We start from the raw sequence: 16,367 nt of genomic DNA, 5'->3' as shown, positions 1-16,367 counted from the left end.
TATGTCAGTCCTGACTCAAATGAAACCCTCTGCCGAAATTCTGCTCCTTTTGGGAAGCCTGCTGTAACCAGTACACTCCAAGTGATCTCTTCTGCACCTGGATATTGGCAATAAATATTCACCACACTAAAGCCCATCTGTTTTAGTTACGGTTTTACATTTGTATACTGTGCCCTCCTTCCAGGACTGAAAGTTCCGTAGTTCAGATCTTAATCTCATTTATATTGCCTATACCTCCCATAATCTCTCATGTATGTGCACATCACAAAGAATGCAGAGATCTTTCCGTAAAAGCCAGCACCTTAGTCTAACAAAGAAAATAAAACAAACAAAGGGCCTAGGTAAAAAATAAAATAAAATAAAGCAAGCATGTTTCTTAGTTTAGGTTCCCTTAGAATCAGTCTGAGACAAAGAGGAAAGTACCAGTAATTTATCTGGGGGGCAGCTCCAGGGAACTCCAGCAGAGGAGTAGGAAAGTGAGAAAAAGAAGACAGGCAGCCATGAAGGGTGTGCTATCAGGCAAGTTGTCACTGTGGACGGGAGCATGATCCCACTGGGGAACTTGGGGGGACAGTGGGGACCATGTGCCCGGAGTCATCCCGCCTGAGGAATGAGGGAACACGGGGCGGGGGTTGGTAATTCTCTGGTACTTCTGGCCTCACTTTCCTGTGTGCGCAGAGCTCCAGGGACCAGAGCGTCCCCCCAGCAGCAGCTGCAGGTGCTGGCGGTGGAGATCAGGCCGGTGTGCAGGGAAGCAGGAAGCACCGCCAGGATGTGGACGGGGCCCCTGCAGCCAAAGCTTCAGCAGGCTGAAAATATCCTCCTATATCTTTTTTCAGTTCCCAAAGATGTACTTCTGCAAAACTCACTGTTAAACTACCTGATGTGTTCCCAGGTAGCACGGAGCACCTTCCCCCTTTAGTCATGGCGATGTTCTATTGCTGCTTCGGGCTACCGTGTTTGGGCCTATCAGCTGCTCATCAACAGTGGGGCAAAATATTTCACTACTGTAGAGGGTTTCATACTTTGTTTCACTCCAGTAGCTTTCGTGTTACTCCCAACATCTTGGGAGAGTGGATCTTAACCACTTGGGGGTTATGGATCCTGGTAAAAATCTGATGAACTCTCTGGAATGACTGTATACAAAACGGCAAACTGTATGCAGTTAGAATGAGTTCACAGACCCCACAAAGCCTATCTATGGGGAACAGGTTAAAAATTCTTTGTTTGATGAAGGAATTAGTAGGTGTAAAAATGAAGCTCGAAATAGTGCATATAACATTGCCCAAGAGTTTATTTTGGACTTAGGAGCTTGAACTTCTGGCTTGTGACTTGATCCAGGGAACTTCCCATAGCAACAGGCTCCCGTGGGTGCGGAACCCTGGCTGCACATTTGATTTACCTGGAGAGCACTTAAAAAACACCAGGATCTGGCTGAACTCGAATCAATTTCAGAATCTCTGAGTGGGGCTGTGGCAGAGGTATGTTTCACGGTTCCCCCAGGCGATTCTAACCTGTCACTGAACTTGACAATGATCACCAACTCTAGACTCCTGGCCAGTGCGCACTTTGTGAAATTTTAGGACAGAGGTCTCAGAAGCCATAGAGACCCCATGATCTTCTGAATAAAACTGAGCCAGATGTTTACTTTATGCCTCTCTCTACACACCCCTCTGAAGCACAATGGAAGCTTCCCATACCAACGAATTGAAATACACATGAAGATCTTTAACATTAGTCCTCCAGAACTACTTGGCCCTTCAGAAATGAATTTCAAAACAAATCCATTCATGTTAGAAATATGGTTTGCTAAAAATACATACTGGATGTGATTCAAGTGCTTGTTTCAACAGGAGATCTCCAAATAGATCTTCGCAATATTTGGACATCTTGTACTGTTGATATTTGCTAGAGGGAAAGAACCAACATTTGTAAATTCAAACATCCATTAACTGTCCAGAATAAGAATAAGAAACATCCATTCCTAGCGATTAAAAACTCTCACTCTGCAAAATGTTTGATTGTCCTCTTGATGCTAATGGGTTAACTGGTGTAGTTTTAAAAGAAGTCGATTCTTCCCCCAAACTAAGAGTTGGTAAGCAGAGTAAAAAGTGTCTTTCAAGTTCATCAAGTCTGACTACAAACATACTGCTAAGTCTTCCAACTCAATGGAACATCGAGCAAGGTGTCCTGCTCTCTGAACTTTTGTTTAGAGGAAGCATTTCTAAAACACATTAACATGACTTTTTTTTTTTCTTTTCTTTTGTGGAAGTGGTGAGAGGTAGTGGTTTGAGTTTCTTCTCTTTTTTTTTTTCCCCCATAAGACTATGTGTACTTACCACTTCACAAAAGAAACTATTCGGTTATTCAAAAAGATGTAGAGCAGGGGTGGGGAATGGGGATTAGGAAACAACACTTAGAGACTTGGAGTAGAATGAATCATTATACCTGCAGTGATTTTCAAAGGAGAGAATTACAGGATATTCAGATGTGACAAATGCAGTTTCCTTGATGGCTTGAATAACATCCTTGAAAGATAAAGAGTGTTAATGAGAGAGGAGAGAAAAAAAAATTAAGGTACCTGAAACCAATTGGAGACTATTAATTTGAGCTTTTCAGAAAGTCAGTTTTGGCAATTAAGACCTGGAGAACCCATTTACTGCTACAGACTGAGTCCCCTGTGGTTAGACCCAGGCACAGTTCATGGTTAATGACACTTTTTTTCAAAGCTACTTTTACTTCTCCAAAATTAGGGTGCTAGTAACTGACAAGACATTTCACCTAAATGGCAGTGCAGTTCCTTGCTTGATAATCTGCCAAGATGGGTTCAGAGCTCACCTTTCTCACTGAGGAGCAGGTGAGATTTCTGCACAGAGATTTTCACAGCAGACCCCTCTCCTTCCCCTCTCGCCTCGAGGAGAAATGTGTTGGTAAAAACCTCAGGACTGTTAGAAGCTTTTATTGACTTTCCTCTGCCTTTTCGCACCAGAGTTGGGCTACATTTCATTAATTCAATGAAGACTCCTGTGAATTGATGTGACATTTGCAATATCCCTTGTTTTGTATCACCCTGGTAGTTAACCATGGGGCAAGTCCCATCATTCTGTTAGTTGGGAAAATATTTGACAATAGCTATCTAGGGAAGTCCATTGGAAAGAGTAATGGCCTAGGCTAGACAATCTTGGAGTATTTTACTGAGCATTCTTATGGCTCAGGTGGTCCTTTAGCTATTCTTGCTTGAAGTTTCTTCTCAGGCAAAAATGCCTTGAGTCACTTCCCAAGTGACCTTGATTATCCACTTGAGTTGACCTAGAATTACTCCTTTAGGAGAATCTTGGCTCTGCCCATGGTTTCTTCTTTGCTCACCTCCAAGCTGAGAGGGAAGAACTTCCTTTTGAGCTTCAGCTTCCCTATTAGGCTCCTTAATTCTATGAAAAAAGATGTCAACCCTTGCTGTCAGTTTGGTGTCTATGCAAACTCATGGCTTCCCACTTGAACATACTCTTGGTACTTCTCAGGAAATGTAAACTTGAATTGATTGATGTTCAAAACTCACCAAGATCTTGGCTAAGAGAAGTGATATGCATGGAGGGTCACGGGTCTAGGGTCTAGGTGTCTGTTTTTAAAAACACTCTTGGTGGGACTTCCCTGGTGGCACAGTGGTTAAGAATCTGACTGCCAATGCAGGAGACACAGATTCAATCCCTGGTCCGGGAAGATCCCACATGCCACAGAGCAGCTACGCCCATGCACCGCAACTACTGAGCCTGTGCTCTAGAGCCTGTGAGCCACAACTACTGAAGCCCATGTGCCTAGAGCTTGTGCTCCGCAACAAGAGAAGCCACCGCAATGAGAAGCCTGTGCACCGCAACAAAGAGTAGCCCCCACTCGCTGCATAGAGAAAGCCTGCACGTAGCAACAAAGACCCAATGCAGCCAAAAATAAGTAAATAAAACAAATAAATCTATTAAAAAACAAAACAAAACAACCCCAGTGATTTTCCACATGTTGGCAGAGTTGAGAACCATTGATCCAGAGGCTGAAATAACTCTCCTGAGTTATACGAAACTGACAGAGGTTGACGTACTTGACATATTGTCCAACCACAGAATTTCATTTTTTCACTTGTCTTTTGGCAGGACATCACTGGAGCATATTGAGGAACTTGCTAAGAAACCAACCTTCAAATTGTACATAGAGATCACCAAAAGGCCATGACTGAAATCCAATTTATAAAAGTGTAGATTACATTCTGTGAGGATCTTACGAGGGGCGACTTCTATCTGGTGTCAGTACTGGGGAATAACTGTGCTTCTCTGGACTAACTACTCTGTATGTATTTTACAAATCCTGTGAATTATCATGTTTCTCTCCTTGCACTGAATTCAAAAAAGTCTGGAGCCCAATTTGTGGTATGGCTTGAAAGTTTATAGGATTTCTTGACAAGCATTCATAAAACTCTAATCTCACTATCTTACTTTCTTACCCATATAGGCACTATTTATAATCTATTTTATTTCCTGTATTCTATTTATCTTTTTATTCCACTTTGAAAGTTCTTCAGAAAAAATGCAAAGTAAGTAAGCACAAAAATAGATAAGAAAATGAAAGACTGTTTTTAAAGTAAGTGGAACAAGGGAGGTTCTGCCGGAGAAATCTCATTATATGGCACTGTCACCATTTGAAAGCAGAAAAAGTAGCATGAAGGAAATATTAAGTAGAGAAAACATTTTTCTTGACTTTCTCTGAAAAACTGGAAGAATGGAATATAAAGGTAAGATGCTTGAGAAGATGAATAATTTGTTTTCTCCACTCTGTCTCTGTTTCCACAATAGTTTGGAAAAGGCAATGGTGAGGTAATTTTAAAACTTAGCTTGGAACCCTCCTACACGGTGGTTGGGAATGTAAATTGGTGCAGTCACTATGGAAAACAGTATGGAGGTCCCTTAAAAAGCTAAAAATAGAGCTACCATATTATCCAGCAATATCACTCCTGGGTATATATCCGGAAAAAATTCCAATTCAAAAAGATACATACACCCCAGTGTTCATAGCAGCACTATTAACAATAACCAAGACATGGAAGCAACCTAAATGTCCATCGACAGAGAAATGGATAAAGAAGATGTGGTACATATATACACAATGGAATACTACTCAGCCATAAAAAAGAATGAAATCACACCACTTGCAGCAACATGGATGGACCTAGAGATTATCATACTGAATGAAGTAGGTCAGAAAGAGCAAGACAAATACCATATGATATCACTTATATGTGGAATCTAAAATATGACACAAATGAACTTATTTATGAAACAGTTTTTCTATGTCTGTGAGTCTGTTTCTAACAGTTACCAAAGGGGAAAGGGGGTGGGGAGGGATAAATTAGGAGGTTGGAACTAGCAGATATAAACTACTATATATAAAATAAACAACAAGGTTCTACTGTAAGGCATAGGGAACTATATTTAATATCCTATAATAAACCATAATGCAAAAGAATATGAAAAAGAATATGTATATATATGTATAACTGATCACTTTGCTGTACAGCAGAAACGAATACAACATTGTAAATCAACTATACTTCAATTAAAAAAAAAAAGAAACACTTACCTTAAAAAGGATATCTGTGCACATTGCTTTTCCATGAGTTATTATTGGTTCTTGGTCCTCACCTTTTCCATCCCAACAGTCAAGTTCAACACATCTAGGAACATTGTGATTTACCAATATTAAACCTTTACAATAAAATAGTGTGTGTACAAATGAAAAGACATCAGAATAATTTGTTTTCTATAGAAGTAGAAAATGGAATGAAGGAAGTAACACGATTATTTTTTGGAGGATGCAGGTTAAAATTGCACCAGATTGGTGTCATCAAAAAGGGACTGTCAGAGATTAAGAGAGAAAAGAGATGTAACAAGCAGTGAGGATCTGGATGAAATCCTAGTTGTGACAAAGCTGTAATAAAGGACAATTTGAGGACAACTGGGAAAATTTAGATATGGGCTGGGTTTTATAGGATGTTAAAGAATACTGTAAAAATTTTGTAGGTGGGATGATGTTACTTTGGCCATAAATTAAAATGTTCTCATTGTTTCAGTGACTCATATTTAAGCATTCAGAAACAGATGTAGTGATGTAGTTAAAGTCCTTTAACATATTTCCATACACACAGAAAACAGTGAGTTGAAAAATTAAGTATTGGTCATCGACAATCAAGAAACCAATCATAATGTAACTACATTTCTTATTTTTCACTTTCTGCATTTTTACCATATTTTAAACCTCAAATATTTTCCTATTTCTGTAAAATTAAAGCCATTTAAAATAATCTTTATGATCTGAGAATGAAATTTTAGAACTTTGAACATTAAGTAAAGCTAAATTTGCAAGTGTCTATGACCAACAAGAAACTTAGCATGACTTCTTAAAATATGCTATCTTTTTGGTAATGTTGGGGGAATATTTTAAATTTACAGTAAAAAAAAAAAAACATCTTTTGACCCATAGGAGGACTCTAGACCTTCTGGAACAGATACCAATTTTCCTTTCTCAAGGTTAAATGGCCATCATAATCCATTAAAGAGAAAGACAAATGTCCTTTTCACTCTGAATGCTACTTCCTATTTTTCAGAGAAAACTAAATTCAATTGAAGAGCATCAAATCCAAAGAAGAAACAGTGTCTTGAGTTTCTGACCTGCAACCAGCCAGGAGGACCTGTCTGTACATTTCTACTGAAGACTTCCCACCAAACTGTCTGCCAGTGAGATAGGTGTTGTGGGAAGAGCTGATGAAGTAGTGAGCCAGAGGGTGGTCCATTTCTTGGTAAAGCTCTAGGCGATCTAGGAAGACTGGGGCATTTTCATCTGACATCAGGTATCTGCAAAACCCATCACTAGATATTTGGCCTGGGGGGAAAAGGAATATCATGGTAGACTTATGGCTCTGAAGATACACATCTCATGTTTTATTTATGACATTTGAGGCAACTTAAACAGGAGGAGTAAAAACTTCTTCATAGTCTCTTTCCCAAGAACTTTCGTCTTTCAGAACTTGAACGAAGTACCCGCATTGCATAAGTAATCTAATGCTTTCCACAAATAGGAGGCATCTGCTTTCACATCCATGATGGCAAAACAATCAGTTCCCTAAGTTCAAAAGTGCAGCACCAGGAGCCAGATTGGAGAAGGGATGAGTGGCCTCTCTGGATTCAAATAATTCCATTTTCCTATTTCATCTAAAAAATAGGATATGGGACCAGTGAGATGAGTATTCAGTGGTCATTGAAACGTGATCCCAAGAGCCACCACTCATCTCAATCACACCTTTGTGACATGGGACAGGGCCGGTGTCAATATTTCTGCATCTTCTCCTACCCTGTCAACCATCAACAGCTTCAGCTTCTTGCATTTACTTAAGCATTTCCAAGTTACAAGCTGGTTTCAAGCTTACAGAAAAGTACAGATAATAGCAGGATAAACAGCTATACCACAGCCTTGTTAGATCTTAACCTTTTCCTTTATTTGCTTTACATTTTTTAAAGAAATGCATAATTACAGATGCCCATGAAGCACCCTGTGTGCCCCACCTCAACTCCATTCAATTCCATCTTTTTATTCCTAGGTAGACAGCCAATAATCTAGTTTTTGTGTTTAACATTCCCAAAGTGGTTCTGTAACTTTATACACATTTATCCAAAAAGTAGGTAGTTTTGACTATTTTAAAATTTATATAAAAGTTACCCCATTATTTGCATTTGCAGCTTGCCATTTTTTCTGTTTTCTTGTGACTTATCTAGTTAATATAAGTAGCTCTTGTTCATTTATTTTTCACTGAGTAATGTATAGTAGAAGTATGCAGTGTGTAGAGTGTAAAGTAGTCCATATGTGAATATACCACAATTCATTATCCATCATTCTGTTGATGGATATTTAGGTCATTCTATTTATAACTAAACGAACTGCAGTAAAAATTTGTGTGTCTATCTCCTTGGACACATACATTTATACTTTCCCAGGCACTGTGATAGATGCAGGATAGAAGAAACAGACAAGCCCTACCTTCATGAAACTCATATACTATGGGTGAGAGAACAAATAAATTAAAAAATAAATATAATGTTATGAAAATGCTAGAAGGAAACAGAAAGCAGGGTAGGAAAGCAATCAAGAATGACCAGGATGCTGTGTTTGCTATGTGGCCAGCAAAAGTCCTTCTGACGAGGTCACATTCATGCATGGGGAGCAAGCCCCATGCACCCCTGGGGCTGCCCCATCCTAGACAGAAAGGTCAGCAAGTGCAGAGACCATGTGATGGAGGGGAAAGTAGCTAGAAATGAAGACTCCAAATCCAGATCTACATCGGTTGGACTTTAGTCTTCACTAAGTACTTTGGATCTTATTCTGAGTGTGCTGGGAAGTCTTTGGAGCATTTTGAAGAGTGGAAGAACATAATTAGATTTGATTTTAAAAGGTTTACTATGGCTGCTGTGTGGTACATAAATCGTAGGGCATTGAGGAAAGGAGAAGACTAGTTAGAAGTCAGCTGGCCTCATCTAGGGAGAGATGATGTAGGATCTGATAGTCCAGTAAGTGTGGAGACGGTGAGAAGTGATTTATTTTCAGGATAGATCTTGCAGGTTTTATTGATGGATCAGAGATGATGTGAAAGAATAAACAAGTCAAGGATGATTCCAAGAGTTTTGGCATGAAAAGCTGGGTGAGTCATGGTACCATTTTCTAGGCTGGGAAAGGGACAGGTCTGTGGATGGGGACAATCAAAGCATATTATGTGTGTGTGTGTGTATATATATATATATATTTATATTTGAAATGTCCACTCAGCATCCAAATGGAGAGGTCTACTATACAGGTCTGTAGTTTAAGAGACAGATTAGGAGTGGAGAGTTTAATCTGAAAGTCATGTGTGTATAGAAGAAACTTAAAGCCATTGGCTTGGATGAGCTCATTCAAGGAGTGAGGATAGAAGGAGCAGAGATCTGAGGACTGAGCAAGGCCACTCTGACACCAGACTCGGGAAAGACATGGGACACTCTCTAGGGTACATACTTGGAAGTAAAGAGGCTGGGCTGTAGGAGAGGCATATTTTCCACTTTATTATTGACAAAATATTCATCAAGGTGGTTGTTTGTACCCATTTACACACTCAGCATAGTTGATAAGAATGCCTTTGGCACCACATTCTCACCCATACTTGATAATGACAGACTTTAACATTTCTGTCATATGTGAAATGGTGAAGCTATGCTTTTTAGATGTGTCAGTGGTAATTTCATAGACTTTTAGGACCTGGGAGGAACTTATACATAATAAGACACACCTCTATCATAACATTTATCACACTACCAAGGCACTACTGAGTCATAGGTCTTTCTCCTTCAGTAGATCACAACCGCCTTATTTCATTTTGAATCCCCAGCACCTAGCACAGTGCTTGGCTGTGCCTATAAGGATTGAAAGCAGGCGACAGAAATACTAGCTGAATGACTGCATGAACGCCACCATCTTACAAGCAGGGAAACTGAGGTCTAGGAATACAGTTCCTTGCTCAAGGTCACACAGCAACAGGGGATGCAACAAAAATCACATCACCTCCCACCACTGCAAAGTACTAGATTTTCTGCCAAGCCACTCCTCCCTTCACTTAAATCACATGCCATGTGGACTTAATTATGATACTCAGGATATTGATAAAGAGGTAAGTAATGAAGCAGTCTTTCTGAAAATAGATATTTGAGACCCTAGCAGAAAAGTGTAAATGTATGACTATAACCAAGGGAAAACTCTGTTGGGCTTGGAAAAATATCAGGGGTAAGGCCACATGGTATGGTGGGCCAGGCATGCATGTAAATGGGTTCTATGTGGGTCCAGAGAACGTATAAATCTTTCAGCCACACTCACTGAGGTACAAAAAAAAAAGAACCTCTATTCTAAAGAGGAGAAAACTGAGGCCATGATACTCATGGGCAGATGGGACAGAAAGAACTTAACCTAGATCTCCCTTCACTCTCCACCGAGACATAAGGCCAGAGACTCCAGATCAGGTATCTCCTGGCACTCCCTGGAGATACTCTATCAGCATCATCGCTCCCATCCTTTGCAGGTGTTTCTCATGGCTATAGAACCAATCTTAACTTTCCTCTCCATACCTTTCCTTTGTTAAATGTTGGAATGAACAACACATTGTTTCCAAAGTTTCATTGAAAGAGGCAAATGCTCAAAAACCCCAACAATTTGCTAAATTGATTCCTATTTAATTTCATGTCAATTGCATTTATCTTCCATACCAGAGGTCAAACGATGAGTAAAAAGACTCTTTAAATCGCGTATTAAATTTAGTTAGCTTGCAAAACTAAAGGGAGAAGAAGAAGGTGTCAATTTTGATAGCAAATGCCATTGTTTTCATAGATGGTGAACAGAGACTATAATTGGCATTTTTACATTTTAAGCACTATGCGATACTAAAGATAAGAAAGTACATGGGGAAAATATCACTATAGTTTAATAATAAATTTATCATTACACTTCAGGCAGCACGAACAAATTTTGGTGTAAGGTAAAATTTATACTTAGAGCAAGGAAAAAAAAAAAGTCAGTCAGTTATCAATCCTTGCCTCTAGAGAGCCCCAAAGCATTTAAAGATACCTTTAACTAAAAATTCAAGGACTTTAAAAGTTGCATATGTCCTTGATTTTTTTAAACAAAGAAAAATTCTCTCTGTTTACACTTTTCTTACCTTTTTTCTTCAAGTCTTCATCAGGCTCATACATCTCAATGATCTGCATTGCCCTTTTAGTATCATAAAATGGGAATAAAATTTCATTCAATCGAGGATCTCGTTGATGCTATGATGAGAAAATAACTCCATTTAGGCTGACATTCACCCTTGGGCCAGTAAACATCACTAAAGTATGTAATTTCTAATATAAGATATATCTAGAATATCATGTTTACAGTTACAAAGAGAAGATTTCACTATTTTCCTGCCTTTCTTCCTAAAATAGACTTCAGAAACGTCCAAATTTGGTAGTAGTATTTTATTGGTTCCCCTCACTGAACTGATGAGGGAGAAAACAGAAGATACTTTCTTTCTTCAAAAGTTGACGGACAGAGAAAACGGTATGGCATTGCCATACCACAGGCAAGACATTTGGCATAAGTGCTTATAAAAAGTGAGATCAAAAATCTTTAAAAAAAAAAAAAGGATAAACAAAAGCAAAAATTCAAAAAAACCCCAAATATATAAAATACCCATTTAAATGCCAAACCAAAAACAACAATAACAAAAAACCCCTCCAAAACCCTAAAGTTAGACAGGAAGGATCATTTTATTTTCATTATGTCTTTCTACATGAATAAAAGATTTCTTGGGAACTGTAAACTTCATTCTCTTGAATCAATATTTATCAAAATGAATCCATTGTAATAGTTGAAAATTAATCAGCACAGGGATATTTACAAGCTCTAAACAATATGAAAATTTGTGTTTAAATATCAGTAGTTCAGAAATTCTATTTCACTATGAAATCTAACTTGGTTTGCCCCGAGGAAATTCTCTGGGCAGAAAGTACATAAATAATTTGGAGGTTGGTGATGTCATTCTTTTCAAATCAGCACCTATAGGCTCCTGGTGCTATGTTATATGAGGCACCAGGAGCAAAGCTATTTCTGCAGTTCTGTCATCCTAACTTTACAGCAGTGATGAAAAAAGTCCAACTTACTGACTCAGCTACAATCGTGTGTGTGTGTCTATCTGACTATCTTTCTGTACCTAGAGGTAGTGGGTCTATTAAACTTCCTTATTGTTTGTGGTAGATTAGAGGACCAAACACTGCATCCCTGGTCATCCATCAGATAAATAAATAAAGGAAACTTCAATGGAATAATGGCATATAAGCAGATGTGAGCAAAACTTGGTCAGTACGTAGGACACCGGCAACAACTCTTTACCCAAATATATGCACAGACTTTGAAAAGCACTATTGAAAAAGTATTGAAGAAACAATTGTTAAAAGTTCATATGGATCTCCCTTCCCCATTTGTTTTGAAATGATCATTTGAAGAGTGGGGCACACAGAATGAATGCCTTTGGCCAACAGAACACTTGATGTAATTTCCTAAAGCACTTGTGGCCTAGCCTGCTCTGATGCTCCCACCTCCCACCGAGTTAAGAGTGTTAACTCCTAAGGAATCAATATCTCTTTGTCAATTTATCCCAATGAAGCATGCTTCTGTTGGAATCTAAGAAATTACGGCTCACAAAAGCTCACATCCATGCGTGTGCTAGAGCAGAAACTGTTACATGAGCAACAGGCCTTGAGACCACAAAGAAAAGTCCTGGGGTATGCAGAGAGATGGTGCAGTGGACCACGGAACGCCAAGCAGGTGAAGGCATGCTACAAGACATCTTGTTTAGGGAATGGATGCTGTCATGCAACTCCAGAGCCCCTACCCAAGGGAATGACAAGCAGAGCTCTCTGGTGAGAAAGCATTGTTTTCAAAACAAACAAACAAACAATACATTTTCTAGGCACTTTCCTTTTCAGTCTCCGTAAATAATACCATGGAAGAAGATGGATGTGGCAGGAAAAGGGCCTTTTGAGACCCCACTGCAGTTATGTTCATGGTTGGCCACTATACTAATAAGGTTTTCTTCCTTATTATAATTAAGTCTTTTAATTTAAAGGTATGCTTTTGGTAAGTGTTCTGGACTCATGGAGATCATGGGGCAAATCCATATGAATTTAAAAGTGAGAGAAAGAAGAGACTCAGCTAAAGAAGAAAGAGGCAAAGTTGGGAAAGGAAGAGAGGGAATCCAGGTATTCTTAGGTGCTTTTTATGTACAGAGGTATGTGGGTTCTAACCTGGTGCCCCCTGTAGTGTGGCCTGTGGATGGCAGCAGTGGCATCATCCTCACCTGGGAGCTTGTTAGAAATGCACATTCTTGGGCCCCACTCCAAATTTACCAAACCTGACTCTCTGGGGTAGAACCCATGAATCTGTATTTTTACAAGCTTCTCAGGTGATTCTGATGTGCTCAAATTTAAGAAGCACTACTCTAATATGTAAAGGTTTGCATTTCAATATATTTGCATATCCGTAAAAAAAAAGTACCTAAGTTCTGCAAAGGATAGAAGAATGCTAAATGTTTGAGGTGTCCTCCCAATTAACCCCCATCAAAATTTATCAGAGGGCATGATATTCACTAGAAGAACATCCCCCTATCAGAAGCAATAGCCAGGAAAACTGAGTACATACAATGGATGTATCATAATCCCCTATTCTACATTTGCAGCAAATAAGCATTAAGAGAAGACAATATGAAATTTCACTTGTCTTTACATCTGCTCCACCAGATACCTTAACCTTTTACTTTCCTGAAAATGCTCACGTTTCAAAAAGGAAGCACAGTGTAATCTGGATAACCCAAAGGCAAGGAAAAAATGGTAAAACTTGTATTGAGTCACAAAAATATAATTTTATATGAGAAAGCAAAGAGGAGAAAGATCATTTCCACATAATCTCAGAGTAATAAGGTTGCAGAGGATTTCCACATGGACATAAGGACAGTGGGGCAAATGCTTCACACCTCTGAGGGAGAGACCATGGGTTTTCAGTTGGAATTTGGGGTAGCAATGTACCGAGGGCATCCACCCCGTGATGTCCAGGGCTTTGTAAAATACGATACTGAACAGCTTCCGAAAATAGTTCACAGAACTGTGCCCAAGTGACCAAGAAGATAATGAACACGCCTCCTTTATTATGTCCTTACTTTTATTGAGAAAAGACTTCAACTGGCTTCAATCCAAGCAGCACTGGGAGAGAGATGTTGATATAAATAATATTCAAAAGAGATATAAAAAGATAAGGGAATAATTGGTAACGTTTATAGCACCAAATACTTCCATCTCTCTCTTTGCTCATGCATTACAGAATAAAGATATTGTAAATGGAGGGCTTCCCTGGTGGCGCAGTGGTTGAGAATCTGCCTGCTAATGCAGGGGACACGGGTTCGAGCCCTGGTCTGGGAAGATCCCACATGCTGCGGAGCAACTAGGCCCATGAGCCACAAATACTGAGCCTGCGTGTCTGGAGCCTGTGCTCCACAACAGGAGAGGCCACGATAGTGAGAGGCCCGTGCACCGCGATGAAGAGTCGCCCCCGCTTGCCGCAACTAGAGAAAGACCTCACACAGAAACGAAGACCCAACACAGCCAAAAATAATAAATAAATAAATAAATATATAAAATTTAAAAAAAATCCTTAAAAAAAAGAATAAAGATATTGTAAATGGAAAGCAATCTTGAGCCCTTTATTACATTCTTTCAACTGCAAAATAAAATAACAAATCAGGTTTAGCTCTAATGTGATCCTATGACATATGTGAGGCAGGCGGAAAGATAACCAGCAACAAGAAAATAAAGCTAATTCTTGATTGTTGCAGTTATCTAAAATCTCTGCCTCTCTTTCTTAATTTGATCTCTTTCTCCAGCTCTTCACGCATCTCTCAATTCTGCCCGCCCTCAGTTGCTGTCGTCTTTGTAAGAAGTCATATGGAGAATGAAGGCAAAACTAAAATCAATTTAGCTTCTCATTAGGAACAGGGAAAGAGAGGTGAAACTAACTGAAGCCAAGAAGCTTTAATTAGCCCTGATACGTAGAGAACTGAGTTGGTGGCAGTATCCAACCATGTGCCAGCTCATACTGACGGCCCCCACCAGCTCTCCTGGACTCCAGTTTGCTATTTCCATAATATAGGCAAAGAAAGTTTCCCTCAACCCACTGGATGGGACCAAGAGACATAGCTGTGGCAAATTTTAGATCCGAGTGGAGGATTTCCATGACTAAATTCATTATGGAGAATAATAGGTTTATGCTGCTCTCACATTCTTTCCATTCACACTAAGCATTCCGAGGAGGAATCCAGCACTTCACGAACTCTAATGTGCAGACAAATCACCTGGAGATAATGTTAAATGCAGATTCCAACTCAGCAGTTCTGGATGGGACCTGAGATTCTGCATTTCTAACAAGCTCCCTGGTGATGCCGAGGCTGCTGGTCCCCAGATCACACTCTGGGGAGCAATGAACACGGACATACGAGAAGCAAATGAGGAGCAGATCTAAAGCTACTAGTGAAAAGCTAGTAAGTGGTGATGGCATGGGTAGAGAGCAGGTGGTACAAACCCCTACACGGCGACCAAGGCAGTAAATGATAGTCTCTCCTCACCTTCCAAATTCCTGGAGATACACATTAGTACACTGAACAGAAAATTTCATATAAGGAATAAAGGGATTTACAAGCTGGAAGGTGGTGGGTGGCAGCATGGCTTTTGCTAATATAAATGGCATTTTTTTCCTGTTACCTATTCTAATTGATGAATGCTAGTATATGTGTGTGTATTGATTTTTCTTTGTTGATCACTTATTTGGTTACCTTGTTGAACTCTCTATCTGTTCAAAGGGTTTTTCAGTTGATAGCTTTTGATATTCAGGTTACATAATCATCATCTGCAAATAATGAATAGGGCCTTGTCCTTTTGTGTTCCTGGGATTCATTTATTTTTTCTTGTCTAATTGTATGATCCAGGTCTTCTAATACAATGTTGAATTCCAGCTTTTTGAGACTATGTGGCTAAGGCATTTTGAAAATGTTTAGGTCTAAGCTTTTCAAGTCAGAGACCCTTACATTCCAATGCCTGCTCCCTTCCTGAGTGAACTCTGTCTCCTTTCATTATGGGTTTTGACGGTGCTCTGCCCAAGGGGTGCTTTCGACTTTGGAGCAATGAGAGGGACAATGGTAGGACTCAAAAGGGAGGGTGCAAGGCGGTGGCAGAACGTTCTCTAAGTTTGACAGCCTTCTTCAAGGAGACATTCAGATTTCTGTCTAGTTCTTCCAGCTGAGTTCACTAGGACAGAAAAGGAAGAGATTCAGGGCAGACACTTTGATTAAAAATAAAGGCTGTATACTTTCCTGGACTGTCTTGTAGTTTCTGTGACCTAAAGAAATCTAGAATCACACTGATTCCATGAGTCCCACCCCCCCCCAAATTAAAGGTGCCACCTTACTGTTAATGAGAAGCCAAACAGAAGGAAACATAAGTAAATGAACACTATTGGCCAGTGTAATAGTGATAGATAAAAGCTTACCAAAGAGTAAGTATTTTGCAAAAGAATTTGGATGTCAGAGCCAGAAAGTGTGGGTGATCATACCTTTTAAAAATTAAATTTTTTGTCCAAGACTCATAAGAACAAGAGTAGTTATCGGGTAGGTCTACAGAAACCACCCATAAAAGGAAAGGCGTGAGAAAAGCACCCATGAATGCAGCACCTATTCT

General features: G+C 39.5%; 1 protein-coding gene across 1 annotated transcript in view; it reads right to left on the bottom strand.

Annotated features, from left to right (window-relative positions):
* PLCB4 (phospholipase C beta 4) overlaps window positions 1–16,367 on the bottom strand; it is a 419,470-nt gene that overhangs the window by 77,405 nt on the left and 325,698 nt on the right. The window contains exons 13-17 of the mRNA XM_060031226.1: window positions 10,766–10,874; window positions 6,708–6,918; window positions 5,620–5,713; window positions 2,449–2,528; window positions 1,824–1,908 (exon numbers count right to left, since the gene is read on the bottom strand). Coding sequence (XP_059887209.1) covers window positions 1,824–1,908; window positions 2,449–2,528; window positions 5,620–5,713; window positions 6,708–6,918; window positions 10,766–10,874 — 579 coding nt within the window. The remainder of the gene's footprint in view (window positions 1–1,823; window positions 1,909–2,448; window positions 2,529–5,619; window positions 5,714–6,707; window positions 6,919–10,765; window positions 10,875–16,367) is intronic.

This window comes from Delphinus delphis, chromosome 15 (genome assembly GCF_949987515.2).
Source record: "Delphinus delphis chromosome 15, mDelDel1.2, whole genome shotgun sequence".
Lineage (NCBI taxonomy): Eukaryota > Metazoa > Chordata > Mammalia > Artiodactyla > Delphinidae > Delphinus > Delphinus delphis.
Note: the sequence above shows the minus strand (reverse complement) of the source record. Positions and strands in the feature narration are given on the sequence as shown.